The sequence below is a fragment of the Leopardus geoffroyi genome, chromosome C2, assembly GCF_018350155.1.
Source record: "Leopardus geoffroyi isolate Oge1 chromosome C2, O.geoffroyi_Oge1_pat1.0, whole genome shotgun sequence".
Taxonomy (NCBI): Eukaryota; Metazoa; Chordata; class Mammalia; order Carnivora; family Felidae; genus Leopardus; species Leopardus geoffroyi.
The window spans coordinates 25,570,798-25,596,302 of NC_059333.1; the positions used below are offsets into that span (position 1 = coordinate 25,570,798).

General features: G+C 33.9%; 1 protein-coding gene across 1 annotated transcript in view; it reads left to right on the forward strand.

Moving 5' to 3' along the window:
* Positions 1-25,505, forward strand: part of TMPRSS15 (transmembrane serine protease 15) — a 121,976-nt gene that overhangs the window by 14,248 nt on the left and 82,223 nt on the right. Inside the window, exons 4-9 of the mRNA XM_045501593.1 lie at positions 263-414; positions 4,110-4,154; positions 5,928-5,963; positions 12,913-13,044; positions 19,247-19,355; positions 24,806-24,912. Coding sequence (XP_045357549.1) covers positions 263-414; positions 4,110-4,154; positions 5,928-5,963; positions 12,913-13,044; positions 19,247-19,355; positions 24,806-24,912 — 581 coding nt within the window. The remainder of the gene's footprint in view (positions 1-262; positions 415-4,109; positions 4,155-5,927; positions 5,964-12,912; positions 13,045-19,246; positions 19,356-24,805; positions 24,913-25,505) is intronic.

The window sequence follows — 25,505 nt, forward strand, 5'->3', positions numbered from 1 at the left end:
CTGAGGATTAGGGTGCTAATGTAGAACTCAGAAAACTTTAATTCTGGATATGTCTGTGTTCTTGGACAAACACTTAGTTTTCCAATCCCCTTTTCTTCCACCTGTAAATTAAGGTAATATTTGACATAACCTACCAAGGTTTACTACACAAGTGTAATAAGGTGATAACTGTAGAGAATTTCAAAGACCCCTTACATGAATTAAATACGAATCATTTGATGAAGGCTGACTTTTTCCTCTTATATCATCTTTTGCTTTACAGAAATGGCAGCATTATAGTTATATTTGACCTTTTCTTTGCCCAGTGGGTGTCAGATGAAAATGTAAAAGAAGAACTGATTCAAGGCATTGAAGCAAATAAATCCAGCCAACTGGTCACTTTCCATATTGATTTAAACAGCATTGATATCACAGGTATCTGTGAACATTATTTGATTTCTTTGAATCATTAAGCTATGAAATTAAAATTCTAGCTATATACCAGGGAAGCAGTGGGATCGTCCTTGACTTTAGGAACATGTCTTATTGCCTGAGGTAACACATTTACATGAGAAATGTGAAATATGGAGAAATCATATTTGAAGAAAAATACCAGTGAGGAAAAGTTTGTAAAATATCAAAAAGGTTCTGAAAATATTGGCATACATAAATGTTTGTGGGTCACATCACATTCTTGGCATTTGTCAAGTACACCCTAACTTTCCAGGAACCCTCTGATAGTAAGAAACACTCATTACTTTCGGATAGAGTCATAGATGTTATTAAATTACGAAGTCACATGTCAAGCCAACTCTAATTAAGAACTTACAAGGAGAGGAAAAAACAAGAGAGCTCAATGAGTTTGATTCATCCCAGTTATTTATTAATAAAAAAATAAAGCTTCATTTTTAAAATAAGTAATTTTAATTTTTTTAGTGTTTATTTATTTTTGAAACAGAGAGAGCACAAGTGGAGGAGGGGCAGAGAGAGAGGGAGACACAGATTCCCAAGCAGGCTCCAGGCTCTGAGCTGTCAGCACAGAGCCCAATGCAGAGCTTGAACCCATGACCCGCGAGATCATGACCTAAGCTGAGGTCTGACACTTAACTGATTGAGCAATCCAGGTGCCCCTAAAATAAGTAATTTTAAAATAAAAATAAATCAAAGGGGAAGAGATATAAGGCATTAAAAATAATAGTAGGACAATAATGTCTATCAACACCTAGGTTATTCTAAATTTTCCATTCCAGTTATCCTCCATCTAATTCAGTTCAACAAACATTTACACATATCTTCATTTTGTTTGAAAACAATACTACTAATTTACCAGATCTATCCAGGTCCACCGTCCCTTACTTGTAAACCTTGGAGTCAGGTAAGTTCCGGAATTTGGAAATTTTGGGACTTCAGAAAGTTAACCAGTATATAAATACCCACATCGAGTGGAATAAAGACAAAATTTAAATAGCCTAACACCAGTTGAAGCAGTTTTGCTATAGAATGAGATCAGTCAGTACAGGTTTGTCTCTAAATCAAATATATAAAAACATGCAGAAGTTTTTTGTCTTGTTTTTCATTTTGTAATACTAGATATGAAAGTTGCTTCTCCTTACAGTATTGGCTCATCAAGCATAGTTTTCTCATTCATTGAGTCTCCTCCTGTATCCTGCTGTTTAGGGAGAAGACAACTAATGCTCTTAAGAGCTTTCTCTACTGATGGCTTGGATCCCTCTGGCGCAAAAGCTGGAGCAGGGACGTTGTGGATCTTTGTCTGATTCAGTTGAGCTAAAAACTACTACTATGAGTTAGAATAGGTGATTTATCTATGACACATTTAATCTTTACATTAATCTTATTACATCGTGTCTTTACTAACCCTCACTTTACGGACGAGAAGACAAAAACAGATAATTTTGATAAATAGCCTTAAATTACATAGGTATTTAGAGTTAGATAGAAGATTCTGACCCAGCTGATCTGACCCCAATGTCTGTGCTCTTAACCATTATGCTAGTTTGTTTACAATGTTTTTTTAATGTTTATTTATTTATATTATGATAGAGAGAGAGCATGAGCAGAGGAGGGGCAGAGAGAGAGAGGGAGAGAGAGAGAATCCCAAGCAGGCTTCACGCTCAGCTCATATCCCAAATCGGGGCTCTATCTCACAACCGTGAGATCATGACCTGGCCCAAAATCAAGAATCGGATGCTCAAATGACTGAGTCTCCTGGGCAGCCCTGTTTACGATGGTTTTATCTTTGAACAGCATTGACTGATATTTTCTCAATAGTCACTTTCTTCTAGAAAGTTGGGTTCTTACTATCTTTAGTTGAATATGCACCAGTTTCTGAAAGTCTCTTCTGGCAAATGTTTTAACAGATATGCTGAAACTTATTTTCATGACTCCCTACAGTTGGGCTATTTATGGGTGGTTTTTAAAAATATTTATTTATTCAATAAAAGTATATCTTTGAGTTATTTGAAATAAATATCATAGATGCAATAAACTGTATCATCAACTCAAGAATATGCTCCACACATAAAAGTTACATTTAATTTGTTGAACTCTGTTAGCACATATTTATGAACATGATAGCAAGGTTAATTTCAGATATTTAAGTTTAATGAGTTTAATATTTACTTGTATCATGTGAATTTTTTAATTTATTACATTTAAAATTGGTTGAAATTTTTATAAATATCTTGAATTTTTATATAATTTACAGCCAAATCAAATCATAAAAAAATAAAATATTAAATTATTTATGAAAAAATCTTATAAATCTTGTTTTGTTGTCTTCATCAATCTACCAAACATTGTTTATGGAGCTGCTATAGACCTTGGAGGAATGAGACAATGCAAAAATGAAGAAATACTGGAATAAATAACCTAGTCAGTAGAAAAGAATATACCTCATAACATACTTATCTTAAATACAGTTTTAAATAAAAACATATTGACCAGATGGGAGTTTTTCATAAGGAATGCTTTGGTTTCCTTTATACTGTACATAGGTGTCATTATGTTTTTAAAACTATTAAATATTTTAAAAAGTGAATAAAACAGCTAGTTTTTATCTTTTATCAGTAGATATTATTCTGATATAATTATTCTCAGTAGATATTATTCTCAGTAGATATTATTATGTGCAAGATTATTTTGACATCTTCCATATATTTCAGTGAAAAACTACTGATTCTAATTTTGACATGTTCTGATGTGCAATGTTATATTAGCTGTCTTAAATATAAGTTATCCTATATAACTATGATGAATAGATATCTTTTTTAATATGAAATTTATTGTCAAATTGATTTCCATACAACAGCCAGTGCTCATCCCAACAGGTGCCTCCTCAATGCCCATCACCCACTTTCCCCTCCCTCCCACCCCCCATCAACCCTCAGTTTATTCTCAGTTTTTAAGAGTCTCTTATGGTTTGGCTCCTTCCCTTTCTTTTTTTTCCCTTCCCCTCCCCCATGGTCATTGGTTAAGTTTCTCAGGATCCACATAAGAGTGAAAACATATGGTATCTCTCTTTCTCTGTATAACTTATTTCACTTAGCTTAACACTCTCCACTTCCATCCACGTTGCTACAAAAGGCCATATTTCATTCTTTCTCATTGCCAAGTAGTATTCCATTGTATACAAGATGTTCAACGTCACTCCTCATCAGGGAAATACAAATCAAAACCACACTGAGATATGACCTCATGTCAGTCAGAGTGGCTAAAATGAACAAATCAGGAGACCATAGATGCTGGAGAAGATGTGGAGAAACAGGAACCCTCTTGCACTGTTGGTGGGAATGCAAACTGGTGCAGCCACTCTGGAAAACAGTGTGGAGGTTTCTCAAAAAATTAAAAATAGATCTAGATATCTTTCTTAAATGAGTAAAACAAAGCAAACTTTTTGCATAGGTAAATTTTATATACAGCACATACAGATTCTGGAAATTCATCAAATGTATCACAATCAAATAATAATAGAAACATCCAGCATAAGATAGGATTAAATGGGAACTCTATAGGATCAGCTGTCCTTTGAACAATATTCAAACTGCATTCACTGTTTTGTAATATATTTCTATTATAATCCCAAACTTCAAATCAACTTTGCTTTATTCCAGCATCTTTGGAGAATTTCTCTACAGTAATTCCTGCCACAACTTCAGGTAAGTACTAATGGCATTTTTTTAAATGTAACTTGGGGGTGTCTAGGTGGCTCAGTTGGTTAAGCATTGGACTTCAGCTCAGGTCATGATCTCAAAGTCTGTGAGTTTGAGCCCCACATTGAGCTCCGTGCTGACAGAACAGAGCCTACTTGGAATTCTCTCTTTCTTTGCCCTTCTCATGCTCTTTCTCTCAAAAATATATAAATAAACAAACAAACAAAATTATATACACCTACACACACACACACATACACACACACACACACACACACACATATATACACACACATATATGCATATATTGGTGGTCATCAAGCTCCATGACATTAGAAAATGTTATTTTTTAATAGCCCTTTCTAAGACGTTTATTCTTCATATTAAGAAGTGTACATTTGGTTAAGAACAATGTAGTTCATAATATTGCAGAGTTCATAATACCTAGTTACACATACCAAGGGCATGCATCTTTAATTTCAATGTTCCTTTCATATTTTAAACTCTATTTACATATGGTGTATGTATGACTGTATGTATGTGTGTGTGAGAGTGTTTGTGTGTGTATGTATGTGTAGCATTCTAAAATGTGGCTCTAATCTTACAGGCTTGGCGATGAATCCCTAACATTTATAAGATCACTAGGAATAAAGAAAACAGCATTTAAAAGAGAAACAAATGATGACTTTCAGAATATATTGCATTCTTGAGAAAGGAAAATCCAAAGCTTAATGTTACCTTTGCTCTGTTCCAGCATTTTCTTACTCCATCTTTCTAACTATAATTGATTACTACTGCTCATAAAATTCAGAACTTCACTTTGTCTCACCAAGATCATACCACTATCAAAAGAGTTTGCTTTGAGAAATTGTTAATAATTCTAAAATTAACCTAGCTGATCTTATAATGTAAAATTATTATGTTGTAGAAAAATTATTTAAATCAAATTCAGGAGATTTAAACATCAATCCTTGCTCTGCCAATTACCAGAACCACTGGACACATCTCTTTACCTCTCTGAAAAATCTACTGCCCATAAATTGCAGATAATAAAATTGTTCTGAATATTTCAAAGTCATCCAAATACCAAATTTATACATAAATGATTTTTAAAGTATAAATTGTTATAGAAACTATAAATATATTACTTTCAGTATTATCTATTATCATGACCATTTTTATAATATTTGAAAGATCTACATTTTTTAAAAGTGTCTTCTTGGGCCAGGTAGTATATTTTACCAGCATTGCCTCATTTATTCCTCAGAATGATCCTTTAGAGAAGTAATATTTTTTTTCCACTTAAAAAGAAATAAATAATAAGCAATGTGCCCAGAGTCACATAGCTACTACGTGTCAAACTGAGGAATTAAAAGCAATTCCTTTGGGCCTCAAAGCCCATGGTCTAAGCATATCTCAAGCTTCAGCTTCACATAACATCAGATTAACCTAGAAAATTTAAGTCTAATATCATTAAGATATTAATGAATCCTTGTGTTTGGTTATTGATCATTGAGTAACATCTTCCCTACTTAGAAAATAAAAGATGACTTAAAATCTAAATACCTCTGCTCTACAATTCTAAAAACCAATGAAAACATAAAAGACTTATTCTTGGATCCAGATACAAATGACATTTTCTTAAGTTAATAGATAATCATAATTCACAGTAACTTTAAAAACTCTCAGGTTAAACATTAAACACAGAGAATACACAATAAATTCTTAATAATCAGTTTAAAAAGGTAATAATTATCTTAACACCATTTCTTTTTATAGGCAGGCTAACAACCAGCCGTCCTCTGGAAACTCCAGGTCAGTTTAAGTAATTTTATTCATACCTTTTAAAAAAGTTTTTACTTGTTTTATTTTAGGCTCTTGAGAATTCTCTGCTAACACAGCAGTTAATGTTACTCTTATTTTATGAATAATAAAATTGCAGCATAAAAGTGTGCAGCTTTAGCCTAAGATTTCACCAAAAGTGAGCAATAATTTAAGGCTTATGCTTGGATTATCTGACCTCACGCTAGTCGTCCATTAGAACTCTGGTTATTATCTGACACTAAGAATGCCACCAATAGGATCAAAATGCTTTCTAGAGGGATGTAGGTTTCACCAGATGTGAGGGATTTTTCTTCTTTGATTATTCTGTCTCCATACAAAATAGAAATCCTAGCTCTCTCAACACAATCCAGGTTGCCAAACCAACACCAAAATAACCTTAGGTTCATTCATTCAACACGTTTTCAGTAAGTGGCTACCTTGTGCTAACTCTGAATATGTACCTTTGATGTGCCCATTTCTCTGCATTCCTGGTAATTGTCTACTGTGTCTATTTGTCAACTAAAGTGCCTTCTCAGGTCCCAACTTAATCTTCATGTTGAATGGCCTGGGTGTGACCCTTACCTTTCAGATAAACTCCAAAAAGGAAATATTGTACATATCTTCAGCTCCTAAGGTAATACTGTCATTTTTATGTCATTAGAATTCATATCAAATGTTATATACATGCAAAGAAAGAATATTTGTAAAACTATAAATGCCCTTTTGAGTAAGACTTAATAATTCTTGAGTAAACTGGTTGACATGATGTTTGAAAAGCAAAGCAATACATGAATCATTAATCAAAATCCTTATGAACCAATCCATCACACCTCAAAATCCACACAGATTGTTTACAGTAGGAAAAGGCTCCTGGAGTTGTATTTAGGTGTGAACCCATAGAGCAATACAGCTTACTAAAATATAAAGTTGTTCTTTATCACACAATCTCTTTTCCAATGTGGAAGACTATTTACAGCATTTATTTTTTTTTTTTTTAATTTTTTTTTTTTTTTAATTTTTTTTTTTTTCAACGTTTATTTATTTTTGGGACAGAGAGAGACAGAGCATGAATGGGGGAGGGGCAGAGAGAGAGGGAGACACAGAATCGGAAACAGGCTCCAGGCTCTGAGCCATCAGCCCAGAGCCCGACGCGGGGCTCGAACTCACGGATCGCGAGATCGTGACCTGGCTGAAGTCGGACGCTTAACCGACTGCGCCACCCAGGCGCCCCTATTTACAGCATTTAAAACAACCTTACAATACACTTTCAAACAAATGCTTTTAGGATTGATAATGGTTAATTCCTTTAGCCTAAAAATAAGCTGAAAAAGTAAATTTAGTATATTTTGAGAAATATCTTTCTTTGTATTTTTTTTTTAAATTTTTTTAACATTTACTCATTTTTGAGAGAGAGAGAGAGCATGAGCAGGTGAGTGGCAAAGAGAGAAAAAAGGGAGACACAAAACTCAAAGCAGTCTCCAGGCTCCTAGCTGTCAGCACAGAGCCCAACGAGGGGCCCGAACCCACAAACTGCAAGATCATGACCTGATCTGAAGTTGGACACCCAACCGACTGAGCCACCCAGGCACCCCTGAGAAATATCTTTCTAAAACTTTGAAAGTCAGCAACAAATAACCAAATTTGTGCCAGTTTTCTATTTGCCTATTGGTTTACTGAGTGATTCCTATAAACCATAGTATGAGGACATCATAGGTGTTTTAAAATGTCTTAAAAGAAATGTGTGGAAAAAAATCCATGTTAGAGCAAGAAAGCCTTGGACTTAATGTAAGTGTTTCTCCCCTCCTATCCTGAGGACAAACTTGTCAAAAATACAAGAAGAGGTTGAACTCTGTGATCAGTTTTCTCCGTCCAGAGGAGATGGTGAACGGGGGACACAAAAATCATGGGAGTGATACTTCCCTCATACCCTTCTTTCCTGGGAAGTGAAGCAAAAATCTCCTTTCCCACATGTAAGCTACAGGAATGGGATCAATATACATTTAGTCCTATCTTTCACACTTTAGGCATTGGATATTTAAAATGAAGACCAAAAAAACAGCATACAATCATTGAAAAGGCATAGCCAAGTCCATCATTAACTAATTGCACCAATCACTATATGTGGTGTTCAACAAGCTACCTAGTCTTTATTTTTTAATTTTAGACTAACATACATATCTGAGAGAACAATCATGAGAATTAAAAGAGAGATAACACCGATAACACTGCACTGTCTCAATTCATGACTAATGCAAAGTTAGATTCCTTCTCCCTTTCCCCTTCTGAGTTAAACAGGAAAAAAAAAGAGTTGCAATACTTTTTTTAGAAATATTTCAAAAAATAAACTAAGGTTAAAACAAGATCATTGTACCTGGTAATATTCATTTAATCTGATCTTTTATTTGACTAAAAGAACTCCATTTCCAAAGCTTTCTTATTATTGGAAACTGTATCGAATTACTTTAATCAATCCTCAAAGAATCATACTAAGGTAAGGAAGTGGGAACATCTTATATTCCCTTTTTTACTGGATCCATGAGTCCCCAGTCATCCATTCCATTTGTGCCTCTCATACAGCGAGATGCTATCGATTTATAGAGGGAACGAGGCAATTACACTTGAAAACCAGTTTCCAAGCAGTAATTTATTATGAATATGCCTTTCAGGGATGTTAAGTTTATTCTCATCTTTATGTGCCTGGAAGACAGAGTTTGAGAAAAATCAACAAATGCATGCATCATATACCTGGCATTAGTGCTATTATAAATTCTGCCAAAGAGAATTTTTGTATGATAGCGAGTACAAAGTCCATGAGGATTATGTCCTATTGTTCAACTGCCTTTGTTGCCAATTACTGTAAAGTTTTATTAACCCATTTGGAACACTGGAGGAGGGAGATGGGAACCGGGATTGAATTCTACTGATTGATTTCTTGGCTGCTACAGCCAAGAGGGGCTGTTCTGGGCAATTGTTCAAATGCTTGAAGGATTTCTAGAATATAGCTTGTTCTAGTCTTTTGTTGCTTACTACGTAGGCAATGATTGCAGAAAAACAAAGTTTCACTATTTTGGACTTTCTCGGTTTCATACAAAATGCAATCTTGCTCCAATACTACTATGTGGAGGGGATTGGGGATTGGAAGAAAAGAATTGGCTGATTTAGTAAAGAACATGAAATTGGGTCAAGAGAAGCTAAGGTAGAATTACACTCTTCAGTTGAATTGCCCAAGGACTAAGACACAGGGACTTTATCCAACACCAAATGGAACTTTAAGTATTTTTCTTTCTCTGCATTTGAGAGAACAGCATGTATATTGCTAAGCACACTCCTAAAACATCCCTTTGCATATGACACCAGAACTGTTAAAGTATTTTTCCACTGTAATTTTATTTGGATTGAACAGCCATGGTCTTGCTAAAAAGATGAAATTAGTTATATCGAAGTTTATAAGAATTTCTGTAAGGGGATATCTATTTTTCCAATACAGTGTAGAGAAATAAACTTAGTCTCTAAAGGCAGGCATACATGGATTCAGACTCCACTTTCACTGCTAAGAATGTTATAAGGGCCTTGGGCTGAACTTGTCCCAAACAGTTTTGTCCACCAAGAATTATTATCTCCATTTAAGTAACAGGAAAAATAAAAATCCAAGATTTCCAAAACATGATTTAAAAATTATTATCTTGTAGGTAACACTCCTTGTAACTGGTTTGAAAAACAAAATAAATGGATTTCTGTCTTCTTATCCTCTACCTGCCTAGGACAGGGCCTGCACAAAGTAAGCACAGGAGATTCCTCACCACAAATCACTGAAAATTGTTGTGGCTTTGGATCATTCTGGAGTTATCACATTCGGTTTATACTGAATCCTTCATGGTACAAATATAAATGGACAATTAAAACCTTCCATTTGCAGAATCCTAAATAATACTAATTAATAGGTAGGTTCTTACAAAATGCCAAAAGAAAAATAGTATGCGAATGATAAAATACCATATAGATATGAAAATGCATGCACACCTTTTTTGCCCACTCAAGATAAGAGTAATTAATATTCAGGTAATTTGTTCACCTTCTAGTAAACAGAGCCAATTATTATTCTCTCTGTGCACATTTCTTTAAATATAGTTATTTAACTCCTTTCCTAGAAATTCCCTATTGAGAAGTACAGTACAGACTTCTTAGAAGAGAAATACCAGAGCAAAAAATTGTGGAATGAAATGGCAAACAAAGTAGTACACAAATTGAAGAACTCTAGCTTTAAGAATGGAAGGTCATTTTTAAAAACTGGCTAATTTCTGTGAAAGTTAATGTTGTAGTGAATCGTTTTGTTGGAAATTATCATCATATATGTGTATACAAGGAGATGAAAGAAAGACAGAACACAAGGTAAAAATACAATCTGATAAAATCTCCAAATGTTCCATCCTTATGTAACAATTATATTTATATTTTCTATATCGGTTTTGATATGAAGAACTTCTCTTTCTTCATGGACAAAGGCAGCTGAAAGGTGCTTGTAAAACAGAGTCTGGGAAAATAGAGTACAACCCAAACTAGAGTACCTAATATTTCCACCTTCAAATCAAAATACTTCAAATTAGAATCATTTTCTAATCCCCCCAGGGGTTCCTCTTATAATTACTGTGGTGACTAATGACCGTGAATAATTCGATGGGCCACTCCAAAAGTGTCTTTTTTTTCAACTCTCCAGTCAGGAGCACATCTAGTCACCAAAATTCATCTCTTCCACTTGTAAAATAGCAATTGTACTCTCCTCTACCAGGGCAAAGTTCCTACCCTTATCCACTAGTAGGAGCTCGTCAGAGTTCCAATCCTTAACCACTTTCACCTTGACCATAAAAACAGCTTCTCAGTTGGCCTCCTTACTCTACTTGATTTTCCACTTGGTCCCAGGGTTGCCTTAATGACACATGGACTGACTATACCACACATATGCAAAAAATTTCAGAAAAAATATTTCCGTCATTTAACAAAAATTAAAGAAAACTCTTTTAGACTTGACACCAAACTCCCTTCCTGCCATGGCCTTCACAAATATCGAGATAAGTTTAGACTTACCTGTGTTCCATATATTGATGTGTTTTGTCACATCACCATGTATGCATTCCATATATCCCTCTTCCTGGTACATTTCTAAGAATCCTTTAAAACCTAGTTTATATGAAGATGTTTTCAGTTTCTGACTCAAAAGGAAAATAATTGCGTAACCCTTGGTGCTCCCATTGCACTTTTTTATACCTCTTAAAAAAAAAAAAGTTAATGAACTAGTTTTTCACTAAAGTTCAAGCTTCATGAGAATAGAGTCTATGTCTTAGTCATCCTTTTATCTCCATTCCTTAAAAATTTTTGACCTAAATAAATAAACAATAAATACTTGTGTAGTGAATAAATGATCATTAATAAGATCAAAAGATCCCAATTGTTATCACTTGCAAGTGTGGCTTTGATGTTCAATCTATAGAGTTCAGAAAGCCACAGACAGACATGTGAATCATCATGAAGTTAAGATCCCATGAGAAGCATTAGGACAGACAAAATTATACATCTTCTTAGCTGTATTCCTCAATTGTTCCTTTAAATGCTAAATACTTAGAATTCTGTTAACTACTGTTAAAATTATATATAGATTTCCTAGAATAATGCTTTTTTGTTATTTAGCAAGCATTTATGGAATACTATCAATGCTATGCCTTTTTTAGATTAGGGATTCAATGACTAAGGACTCTTATGTAAGTATCTCATATATATCAACAGTTGTAATATGCTTTTGGGCTTATTCGATACCATGTTTACCATTTTTTTATTCCCTTAAATGGGGGTGCTCTGTCCTTTACAATGGCTGTGATCTTTATCGTGTCCTGTTTTAGATGTTAGGTGATCGATCCATGAATTTCCCACTGGTTTATATTCATTTTAATTAGAGCCAATTACAAAAGTCTAATTTAGTTGAATATATTCCCAGCAATACTGTCCATAAATGTCCCAAATTAGGTATTACCTTAGTAGATTAATTGACACATGCACTTTCATTTTCTCAATTAATTTTGTGGAACACAAGGAGAAATTTCAGAATCAAATATATTTTTAAAACCCAGCAGATGGCAGTGCAGTGCAGAATATTCCATTTTTAAGAATCGCACTTAATTTTTTCCAAGTTAATTTCTAGAAGTAAAATGTGTTTCTTGATCCATGCCTGCATGTAGGCATATGGAAGAGGAGCAGGTGAAGCACAAGACAGGCTGAGGAGAGCAAATGGATCGGATTCTGGTCAGAGAATGGCATAGAATTCTTCAGGGCAATGTTTGTATCTTTCCCACTAAGAATCTCTGACTCAAGAAGCAAAGAAATACTGAATGGAAATAGCGATTGGGTTTATTCACTGCTCAATGTAGCCATGTACTGGGAATTTTAAGTGTTTTATTCTACTATAAAATGGCCATCACCAACAAATTTTGTTCTGCAGAATGTAAACGTTACTTCAGCCCCCATATTTTCAAATAATAAGTTTATAAGTAAATGAAGTGGTTACTGGATACTGCAGATAATGTGAAAAACATTCCAACAAATTGCCCCGCAGAACACGTATAAACAATCGTAGGAGGTGTAATCATTAGGAGCTAAATGTCCAAACTATAGTATTAATTTATCAAGGTTAAAATCAAGAAATTAAACATTCATATTCAACATCTCTGAAGGAATATATATCTTCTTTTCCAAATTTAAAATTCTAAGCTTCTTTTACAAATGACTAATTAATTAAATGAAATGAATATTTACTTTGGAAATTGAAATACATGCTCTGAGTAAAGACCTAAATAACAAAAAATACGTAATAAATATCCAAACGTTGTACATATGGTTGGCAATTAAATGTACTATGCAAGAAATTTACAAATTCAATCTTTTTTTTCTAAAGGAAATGTCTCAATAGAATGCCTGCCTGGTTCTAGTCCTTGTGCTGATGCTCTAAAGTGCATAGCAAATGATTTATTTTGTGATGGAGAAATTAACTGTCCAGATGGCTCTGATGAAGACAATGACACTTGTGGTAAGTAATGTCCCCCACATTTTCTCACCCCACTGCTTTTTCATCCTCCCTCACTGTGTACACACAAACACATATCCCTCAGATACCAGAAACTACTGGAGAAAGAGATATTCCAATACACATGATTATAATTTAATACAAAATCTAAAAAATAATTATATTAATATTTTTCTAATCTATTTTATGCAATATTAGACACTGATTAAGTGGAATTCTATTTGATGTTTATGGAAACAATGCTGTGATTAATGTCTGTCATAAATGAGGGAAGAGAATGTCATTGTTTCTCATCCTTTAATAAACTACTCCAAACTATTATGAATTTGAATGCACTTTCATGGTTTTTTAGCATTACACCATAATATCAACCTTTTGTGTGTGTGTGATTTCAATGGCTTCTAACTCAGTAATTGCTGCTCCTTAATTTTGATTGTTGCTTTTATTTGATCTTTGACATGGAGACAAGTAACAAAAAATGTACTTGAGTTGTAGTTCTATGAATAATAGAAACAGTTATGAATAAGATCTTGTCTTATGAATAAAACATCCATGTTTTATTTGTAAACTTTGGCATCTGTTTTAAGTGTTAATATTATTATTATTATTATTATACACTTAAGTAGTACTTACTATATGCCAAGCATGACTCTAAGTGATTTAAACATATTTACTTTTTGACTTATTTTATTTGATAGTTGTGCAGCATATATATGAAAGATTATCACATAACTACAAATACAGATTGATAAGCAAGGTGAAGAATTATAGGAACAATTCTAATTTATAATTTTTTCTTAAACAATTAAACAGAAAGCATGAATTGAACACATCTGTGGTGTGGTTTATAATCAGTCTTAAACTTGACCATGAGCACAATTAGTTCCTGAAATGTACAAAGGTTGTAGTTACAACTTTCTACACTTGCTCTTTTATTTGTTGCATTTTGTGCTTCTTGTATGACATTAATTGAAGATGAGTGCTCCAAAAACAACCAAAGCTTAAAAAGTTACCTATCCACTCGGTACTCACTTTAAAAGACAGGCAGTTGGCCTGTTTTCCAGGAGCGACTCAAAAAAAAAGGCAACTTGACTAAAGAGGCTTCTACTAAGCAATCCCAATTCAAATGTTCTTTGATAAAATTCAAACCTTCAAAGTTTAACTACATACTTTGAAGTGCACTCAGAGCATATTGGAAGAAAGTGCAGGCTACAGAATATTTTTTAATCTATTTTATATAACTAAGTTACTCAAAGAAGAAGAAAGCAACATTCTTTTTTTGCTACGGTTTCCAGGCAGTTTCCAAAAGCTTTTCAGGGAGAATATGATACAAGTGTGCCATCATGAGGTAACAAAGGTGATGTTTCTTAATTTTTCGAAAAGAATAATGAATGCCAAAGTTAGACACATAGCTTTAAGCCTATATAATGATAATTGATAAACTTAAGTAGAGGGAAATATGTAAGATGAGTTCAATAATCAGAAAATGTACTACGTCTATTATTATTTGGTCTTCAATGTCATGGAGTTAATAATGTTCATGGTAAAGTAATGTCAGTGCATCTCCAAAAATAACCGTGGAAGTATCATGTTAGTGTAACAATTTGTCCTAAAATAAGTTACAAGGTCATGAATTCTTTTTCCAAGTCACTATAAATTAATGGCATGAGCCTTGGCATTAGAACTGAATTAATTCTTTAAATTTGCCTTAAGTACATATCAGACTGCATTTTTAGTTTTCAACGTCATGGAGGTTTTGTGTTAAGTGAACTTTAGTATCAACAAACCATCCATGTCACTAACTTTCTTAAGTCTCTAGATGCTCATTTTTCATTTTTATTGGCTCTCTTCGCTATTTGATTTTTAAAATTGGCATTATATTTATCTTGGAAAACAAATTTAAAGCCTTTGTGTAATAAATGTGGACTAATCAATCAGTTAATCTATCCTTATCCAGCTAGGATTCAGGCCTGTAAGTTGTTTTGTTCATCATTCATCCTTAACGATGGTGAGCCCAAAAACCTAGTGTACTTCACCTCAGCACCAACCTGATCATCTAATAGCATAATTTCTATGTGAAAGCTTGTGTCCATCAATCTACATTCCCAAAAAATTAATTTAAGAGAATTCTCTCTCTATGAAATTGACCCTTGTGCACTCTCTCTCTCTTTCTTTTTTCTCCAGCTGTGAGCTCTAATTCTAGTATGTGTTATTAATAGAGTCACATTAATGTTGACTTCCTCACATAGCTTCCTTTTTTAGTCTTTAGTTATTTAGGTCTTATGCAACTTATAGCTGACTGTAGCTGAACCAAGAGTTTTTAAAATTGTTTTTCTCCTCTGATTAGAATGGCATCAGCAGGAAAGTTCGCTTTTTAGCTGACCTATGAGAAGGAAAGATGCTGACTCACAGCCTTTAGACCAATGTTCAGACCTATTTGGAAGTTGTCAACCGTCTCTATAGATTGTTTGCATGCCTCTGTATGTGTGCACAATAGACTTCGGTGGATGGGCATAGATCATGTTTGTTTTACATATCCTGGAGAGTTCAGTGCCCTATGCAAGCACACAACTAGTAAATATTCAGCCAGCAGAGGGAGCTCTCAGTAGGTTCTGAGAGCATAACTTTTAGGAATCCCCTCCCATTACAGGCACCTTTCAGAGAACTCAGTAAATGCCTGATATTATTTGACAGGCTCATTTATCTCCCACTCAGGATTTTTTTTCATGCTGCACCATAAAGCACTATGCAGTCTAAAAAGTCATAATCCTGAACGCCAGTTATCATACTTATCCATGGCTGGGTTAGATCTATTTTGCTGAAAGGCTATCCCCCTTCATTGTCTTGTGTAATATTAGGTTCTCCAGAAACGTCCTGAAATTAAATGAAAGAATGTATGAGAAGGCCCGTAGAACGAGTCGACACCTTGAAATAATAATATTTTGGCATTCTGAACATTTCTATTATAACTACCTCAATACTATCGTGGTTTTTGGGGTTTTTTTTAAATGCTTTCAGAATATTCTTCTTAAGAATACGCTTAACAGTCACATGCAAGAATTCATCAATGACCCTTTAGACCAGAACTGGGTGTGCAGATTGCCCATTCCTACTGAAAGTCAGCAAATTCATAGCACACTGGAAAAATTGATCATATTTCTAAGGATAGGCTAAGTACTAGGGTAAACAATCTTCGCAATTTAAGATAATAACAGTTTATTTATCACATCCTGATCCAAGGGGCTGCCCTCTGTATAGGCATCCAGGAAACGAGCTCCTTTCTCATCCCCTCTGTCTCTTGTCCTCCCCTGGATCCTTTGCAACCCACTGACAGACAAGGAAGACTGTCTCAGAAGATCTTTTTAGGAATCACATCTGGAAATAAACATAATGACTTCCGCAACAGTTTCATGGCCAGGATCTGTCACATGGCCCATTATTGGAAGTGCAGCCTAGTGATGGACCCAGAAGGGACTGAAAAAGGGTGTGACAAACCTACAACTATCCTGCCACCAGGGACATAACTCAGGTTGTTGGAAAACTTTGAATTTTGTTGTACAACACAGAGCCGCTGATCCACCTCCCAAATGTGTAGTGAATGGGTATACAAAAGTGAAGAATTCCTAAAATGTTTCCAGATTTGCGAGTTGGTTTTATAAATTCTTAAGCCAGTCCTGTTTTGTTCCCTTTTCCTTCTATCTTTTTTGCTTCTTTCTATTTGTCATAGAATTCTATTGCAATGTACCCTATTTTAATTTTAAGAACAGTGAAGATGATGGAATTTTTTTAAAAATCCTGCTTCTTCTTTTATTTACAGTTCTGCACACACATGCCCCCCCCTTTTAAGTTCAAAGAGTAAATGATAACATCACCATAGCTGTATATATTGAGGTATCAGGTAGTATACCCCTGTATGCTCAGGAGTAAGAATGCCTGGCTTTGAATTGTCACTAATAATCTGGGAAAACTTTTGCTAGGTACTTAACCCCTCTGTGCCTCACTTTTCCCACCCATAACTTTGTAAGGTTGTTGTGAAGATTACATTAATACATACATAACACCTTTACAATAGTGGCTGGCACATAGTAAATACTCCATCAATTATAGCAGTTACATTTTAGGACTGTCAAGATTGATTGCTCATCAAATATAAACTATTTAAAATCACAGTGGACTTGCTTGCACTGCCTGTGTAATCTTGAAGTCCATATGCTTTTTTGACAAAGTGATTGGAAGGCTCCATATATCACCTAAAATATAAGCAGGCACTATTTTCACTTTTCTGGTCATTGAAGCTAAGGGATTAATTGTCCCATTTATTTGGCATGGTTTGCAGAGAGTTGAGGGTGAATGAGAGGTTTCCTTTTACAACTAGAAAATTACTTAAATCTGCATTAAATAATCAGATATTTTGCTGTTTATTTTCAAATCATACAAATTATCCTTAATCATCTTTATTTGCTCCAGTAAGAATTACACATAAGGAGATTCAATTCTCTCAACAAGTCACAGTACTCTGCATTTCCTTTCCCAGATCTCCGAAGATTTTTCAGTGCTTAATGCTTCTATCTTAGATTATCTTTTCTGCTCTCCAAGTTTGTTGCTTATTTGTTGTTTTGTTTTTTGTCTTCAGCTGGGAGTCAGGTTATCAAGTTATAATCCAATGCAATTAACTCCTAGCTCATTGTTTTTAAACAGACTGCGTCTTACAATTTACAATCTTACACTCTTACAATCATAAAGTGATTTCTTATGCTTTTTAAAAAAATACCAAAAATAGCAAAAAGCCAACCAAAAGCAAGAGAGTTCTGCCAAGATTTCTATATGCTGTTTAATTTGTCAATTTTTTCCTTTGTCCATATAAAATATTTGTTGTCCTATAATAGCTTGTATTTAATTACTTGACAGAAATGTTGTATAATGTTACAATGAGGTTTTCCATCCATTAGCTTATTCTAAGTCTCACGTTCTAAGCGCAGAAATTTAACTTTAGTAATTTTTTTTAATCTCCCTATCCTCCATTCTTCTGGCCTATAAGGAATTAACAACCTACCAAGAGAAAAAGGACACATTCTAGGAGTAATTATTTTAAAATGTAGTATCAGGAGTATTAAGTAAAAAGTATATAGAAAATAATCTAAGAAAAATTAAAGATTGTGAAAAAATGGCTTTTATTTTTTAACACATAGTATGCATTGTAACTGTAAGGGGAACACAAAAGTTAGTGAGGTATGGTTCCTGGTTTATGCCTTTAGTAAGATTTTAAACTAGCTGGAAATGATTCAGACATAAGTTAAAGACAACTAATAACATGAGACATCAAAGAGAGTATATGAAGTAAATATGCTACAAGAATTAAAAGAGGAAAATGAGTAGTCATGAAACGCAGAAGACATATTCAGGAATATTGTATGACAATATTGAGATAGCAAATTCATACAAAAGAAGCAAGAAGTTTAAAAGATGGGTGGAATAGATCAGATGGATGGAATTTGCTACAGGCCACTGGCACCACATATATCATTTGCCTGGCCATAGTGTGATCATTTTCAGGAGGACATAGCACAGAATGCATATATTTAAAATTCACCCTCGCTCCAATTTAATCAGGAAAATAAGACCAAAAAATAGTAGCTATTTGTCTAAATTAGGAGTTTATAATTCAAATATATTTATTTCCTTAAAAATGTGAAAAAATAGGGACACCTGGGTGGCTCAGTTGGTTAAGTGTCCTACCTGGGCTCAGGTCATGATCTTGCAGTTTGGGAGTTCAAGTCCCGCATCAGGATCTGTGCTAACAGAAAATGAAGCCTGCTTCGGATTCTGTGTCTCTCCTCTCTCTGCCTCTCCCATGCACTGCTCTGTCTCTATCTCTCAATAATAAATAAACATTAAATAAATTTTTTGAAAGGTACTCACTTTAAAAAAAATGTGACAAATACTAAAAATGCAGTTTAGGTATGGGTATTTAGAAGTAAAATGCTTTTCTAAAGGAATCTATGGTGAGTTATGAGCAAGTATATGAAAATTGGCAATAGATTTTAAACATGAGATCTGATCTACTCCTATTGGATCATTTCAGTCATACAGATTCAGTCATAACTGTTCTGTGAAGGGTTCATTAGCCAATTTGAATCCCATTTCACTTGATAAAACTTTCCAGGACTGTTTTTTGTCTAACACGACTTCTCATTTTTTTCCACAGCCACAGCTTGTGATGGCAGGTTTTTGTTGACTGGAACTTCTGGGTCCTTCCAGGCTGTTCATTACCCAAAGCCTTCTAAATCAAGTGTTGTTTGCCAGTGGATTATACGGTAATATATCATTTTCTATTCCCTGTTAAGTCATAAAGTCTTTCCCTGATACAATAAGTCTTACCACCTATTGTAGTCTATTTTTTAACAATCATTTTCACTGGCTATGAAGCAGTCTTCCCAACTGATAACCTGTCCTAGAAGTTTCTCTCTCATTCTTCAAAAAGGTGTTCTATCCTATGGGTAATACTGTCTAATTAATGGGGCCATCGTAGGATTCTGTGGCAAACTTTCCCCCCCTTATGATTGGCACAAATCAAGGGTTGCCAAAGTGAACAGCACACATTTATATCTATATACTGCAATATATAATATTTCCCATTACTTGCATCCTGGCCACCAAGGATTCTTGTCTCATTATGCCAGCATCTATATGAAAATGTCCTCTGATGTGATTTAGTCATGGCAGATTAAGAGTTGGGGACACCCTCTATACACATCCTACTAGACAATAGTAGCTAGATCTTGAATAACACTAAGATCAGTTAGCATGTCAAATACATGATATTGACCTCCAAGCTCTTAATTAAATCCACTAATTCAATCATTATGATGATCCAAATAATTAAACTGCTGAAGACTGATTGACCTTAATGCTTATCTAAGCATTTTGCACACAGGAGCAGTATCTGATGTTCCTCCCAGATTCCAAAGGAAAATAATTTGTACTCAAATAAATAAAAGCAAAGCTGAAATAAACTCGTTATAACTTTTTAAGTTCAGTTTAAATAAGTTAATGAGCAATATACATTAAAAAAAAATCATCTTAAGCCACTGATCGTTTTTCTCCACAGAGCATGAAGAATAAACGTTCTCTGGAATTCACTTTGATAAATGACATTCTAGTTAGTTCATTTCTCTTAACAGCTGGGTAGGACTGTGGTTTCCCGATCCAACTTACTGTATAATAGTTTTAATCATTGTGATGACTCACTAGAAAACTAGGAGAATCAACATTACGACTGATTAAAGAAGGTTATAAGGCAATGCCAAACACATTCTTGCCAACCATGTATGATAGAAAATGGTTCCATAAAGATTCACAGTGTTGTTTCTTAGTGTACATACCCCAGAGATAAGATGGGATATGAAGGGAAATTCGTATTTCCCTTCAAATTCATGAAGGGAAGAAGAACACTCTGTTCTCTTTAAATAATTTCTATTTTGGAGTTCAGCCACATGTAAGATATGTTTTCATGCTCTAGACATGTTACTTGTATGCCAAAGATAAGATTTTGTATTCAAAATGACAGCTCACTTGTCAAGTGAAGAATTAACCAATTTGGGGGATATTGTTTCTAATAGAATCAGATCAAATTTAAAAATAAGCATTTATAAATGGCTATTAGCATTGATTACAAGTAAAATGAAAAATATTCTATTCCTTACTTAAAATGTCAGCAGAAAGGTTTAGAAAAATCTTAAATTACTTTCTCTGAAAATGGAAAGAACATGAATCCTAAATTATTTCTTCATGCAATCTTTGAAATTTTATTCACACCAAATAAATATAATTTAATTGTTAAATTTAATCGTTAAATGCTTAATAAAACTGGATCAAACTTGTAGGAGAGTTTATAAGGAGAACCCAACAAACTTTTGCCATAGTAGTAATATCATTTATGTAACAATCAAACTATGTTAATTAAGGATTTGTATGGTTCTATTCCTTTATTACTTTTTTTTCCATTACTTAATTTTTAAAACCATTTTTAAGAAATACACCATTAGGGCAGCAATGATTTCCAAACCCCAAAGGACCTAAAATGTTACCCTAAACACTGCACTTCAAGATGAAATCATGAATTAATTAATCATATAAACAACCTAAGTATTTTGTTTTTCTTCTTGAAACTGGTTACTACAATGATGATACATTGTCTTTGAAAGTTTGTTTTTCCTAATTATGATCAAAGGGGGTCATAAAGATAATCATGTTTCCTATAAGCTTGAAGACCATTAAATGGTGGAGAAATGTTTAAGATGCAATTAAACTATATTTTGGGCTAGACCAGCCCATCGTTGGAATTATATTAAAACTACATTTAGCAGAGAATCAAATATGAAGAATATGAGCACCCGAGACAATCTGTATGAATTCAAATCTTCCCTCTACAGATTCAAAATATGTGATCTCTAGCTAATAACTAAATCTCTTTGACCCAAAATTTCTACATCCTTAGAGTTCAACATCTCTAAATTCAGAGGCCAAAGTCATTATTAAACGTAGTAATGAATGTAAAGGGCTTAGCCCCATATTAAATTATCAAAAAAACTGGGCTTTAAAAAGATTAGCTATTGATACAAAAATATAAAATGCATAAGTTATATTTAGAAAAATACCCATTCCCTTAAAAATCAAAAGATAACCATGTCTACATTATAAAAAACAGATACTATATTTTCTAATTAGTCTTCTATCTATAAATGACCAAATTTTTATTGCAAGTTGGCTTTTCTGAGTCAGAAGAAATACTCACTAGTTTCTCTCTTGTACCTTCAACTTTATACATAAAGAAAAGTAAAGGAATCCTGAAAGCAAAATTTCCTAAGGAGCTTCTCTTGTATCTCTCAGCTTTATAGCTTAAAAATAACACATGAAGGGGCGCCTGGGTGGCGCAGTCGGTTAAGCGTCCGACTTCAGCCAGGTCACGATCTCGCGGTCCGTGAGTTCGAGCCCCGCGTCAGGCTCTGGGCTGATGGCTCAGAGCCTGGAGCCTGTTTCCGATTCTGTGTCTCCCTCTCTCTCTCTGCCCCTCCCCCCGTTCATGCTCTGTCTCTCTCTGTCCCAAAAATAAATAAACGTTGAAAAAAAAATTAAAAAAAAATAACACATGAAGAAAAATTCATTTTATTCTTCCCTAAAGACATCAAAAGTTCAATTAAAAAACTAGAAATCACTCTGAAGCCTACTTCATTTCTTCTTCCCATGTCTTCTTAAACTTTGACACTGGAGTCCTGAGGTCGCACTACCAGGCTCACTCACCCACCTCTAAACTGACCTAACCGAGGCAGAATTTGTAAAAATGGCTGCCACCATTTGCAAGAGCACATAAGAACTGACAAGATTGCATATATAGAAAATCATAAAAATACACACATACAGACAATATGTTAGAACTAATAAAAGAAATCAACAAAGTTGCAGTATACAAAATTCATATAAAAAATCATGTGTGTTTCCATACACTAACAATGAATAGTCCAGAAAAGAAATTAAGGAACAAACCTATTTACAATAGCAACAAAAAGAATAAAGTACCTAGGAATAAACTTAACCAAGGAGGTTAAGACTTGTACACTGAAAACTACAAAACATAGTTGAAAGAATTTAAAGAAGACACAAATAATGGGAAGACATCTCATGTTCATGGATTGGAAGACTTAATATTGTTAAAATGTAATAATATATTAATGTCCATACTACTGAAAATGATCTATGGATTCAATACAATCTCTATCAAAATCCTAATGCCATATTCTTACAAAAATAGAAAAGAAAGAATTCTAAAATTCATATTAACTCATAAAAGACCCTAAATAACCAAAGCAACCTTGAGAAAAAGAACAAAGCTGGAGGCCTCATACTTCCTGGTTTTAAAATACATTACAAAGCTACAGTAATCAAAACAGCATGGTACTAGCATAAAAACAGGTACATAGACCAATAGAACAGAATAGAGAGCCCAGAAATAAACCCACACCCTACGGTTAAATGATCTTTGTTAGGGGTTCCAGGACTACATAATGGGAATACAACAATCTCTTCAACAAACAGTGTTGGTAAAACTGGATATTCACATACAGAAAACTAAAATTGGACCCTTATCTTACACCATAGAAAATCAACATAAAATGGATTAAATACCTAAATGTATGACCAGAAATCATAAAATTCCTAGAAGAAAAGATGGGAAATACATCATGCATACACCAGCCACATACCACACATGAATCACACATATAGCACACAAATACACATAATATTCACACAAGACACATACCACACACACCACATATAAACAACACATATACAACAAACACCACAAATACAACACACATACCTATTGCATGTATCATACACAAACACCATTTGGAATACCACACATATCACACACATGAGACACACTCAGTACACACATACATACAAACACCATATTCACCCCACACATAAACAACAAATATGCAATCAACACACATACCACAAATCCATCACACCCATATCAACCAAATACCACACAATCATATCTCACATACATAAAAAAAAAAATAGAACTCTTCATAACATTAGTCATCACAGTGATTTCCTTTAGTTGCATAGACAACTAAAGCAAAAATAGACAAGTGGCATTATGTCACATTAAAATCATTCCACACAGCAAAGGAAGAAATCAACAGAGTAAAAAGGCAACCTACGGAATGGAAGGTAATATTTGCAAGCCATATACCTGATAAAGTGGTAATACCCAAAATATATTAGGAACTATTACAACTACATAGCAAAAAAACAAAACCAAACAAAACAAAAACCAAGTATCTAATTTTAAAAAATGGACAAAAATCTCAAATAGGTACCGCTCCAAAGAAGACATACAAATAGTCAACAAGCATGTGAGAAGTTGCTCAACATCAACAATCATCAAGGATATGCAAATTAAAATCACAATGATTAAAAAAAAAACAGAATGTTATAAATTTGGTGAGGAAGTGGAGGAAATAGAACCACGTGCACCATTGATAGAATGTGAAATGATGTGGTAACGATGGAAAACAATACAGAGAGGTTCTTCATAATTTTAAAAATAGAACTACTGTACGATCCAGAAATCCCATTTCTGGATATTTATCCAAAAGAGTCAAAATCAAAATCTCTAAGAGATATTTGCAATCCCATGTTCACTCCCACTGCAGCATTATTCACAACAGCCAAGGAGTGGAAACAACCTCAATGTCCATGACTGAGGAATGAATAAAAAAAATGTGGTACATACATACAAGGGAATATTTTTCAGTCATTAAAGGAAGGAAATCCTGTCATATGCAACAACATGGGTGAACTTTGAGGATATCATGCGAAGTGAAATAAGCTTTTTACAGAGGGCCAAATACTGCATGATTCTATTTATATGAAGCATCTAAACTATTCAAATTCATAGAGACAGAAAGTAGAATGCTGGTTTCCAGGGACAGAGGGAGGGTGAAATGGGGAGTTACTGTTCAATGGTATAGAGTTTCAGTAACACAAAGTGGAAAAAGTCCTAGAGATCTGCTGTACAACATTGTGCTTATCGATAACAGTTCTGTATCATAAGCTTAAAAATTCATTGAGCATCAATCTCATGTTATGTGATTTTTAAATCACAATTAGAAAATGCATCCAAATTTTAGAATGCATAAAGAGTTTTGACAACTTGTTAAGAGTGTAGTAACCTATTTTTTGCTTAATTTAGTGTAAATCAAGGACTCTCCATTAAACTGAGCTTCGATGACTTTAATACATATTATACAGATGTATTAAATATTTATGAAGGTGTGGGTACAAACAAGATTTTAAGAGGTAAGTTAAAACAAATATACAATCCATTATCAAAATGAAAATATGTAGTAAACTCTTTGAAGTGATGTGTTTTGACTTTGATTTTAAACTGAATATGGACTTGAAATTTAAGTTACTGAAAGGAAAAGGCAAAACTGGTTTTCATTATAAAAATGAACAATTTAGTTCCCTATGTGATCAATCTTCTTAGTAGTAAAATGGTTACTACTTCACATTACCCTCTTCTAACTATTTTTTAAAATAAGATGGAATTTTCCAAAGAAATATAATTGTGTCTTTGGCTACTATGCTTTGTTTGTTTCTCCCCATTAAGCAAAATTCAGACAAACCTCGAAAATCATTGTTCTCATTTTCTCTAACATTGCATTGGTTATAAACTCACAGAATGTCTTCCTATTTTCAACATGCACTCTACTATTCAGTCTTTTGCAAGACTATTATGAATACAGCAAGTAAAACAATGGCTACCCCAGGATGTAGGCTCATTAAATGATAGGTATAGGTGGTATTGTCCTTTCATAACCATTGTCATTATATACATGGACAGTAATAGAAGCCGAATAGAGGGCGGGGAATTCATTAATATACATGCG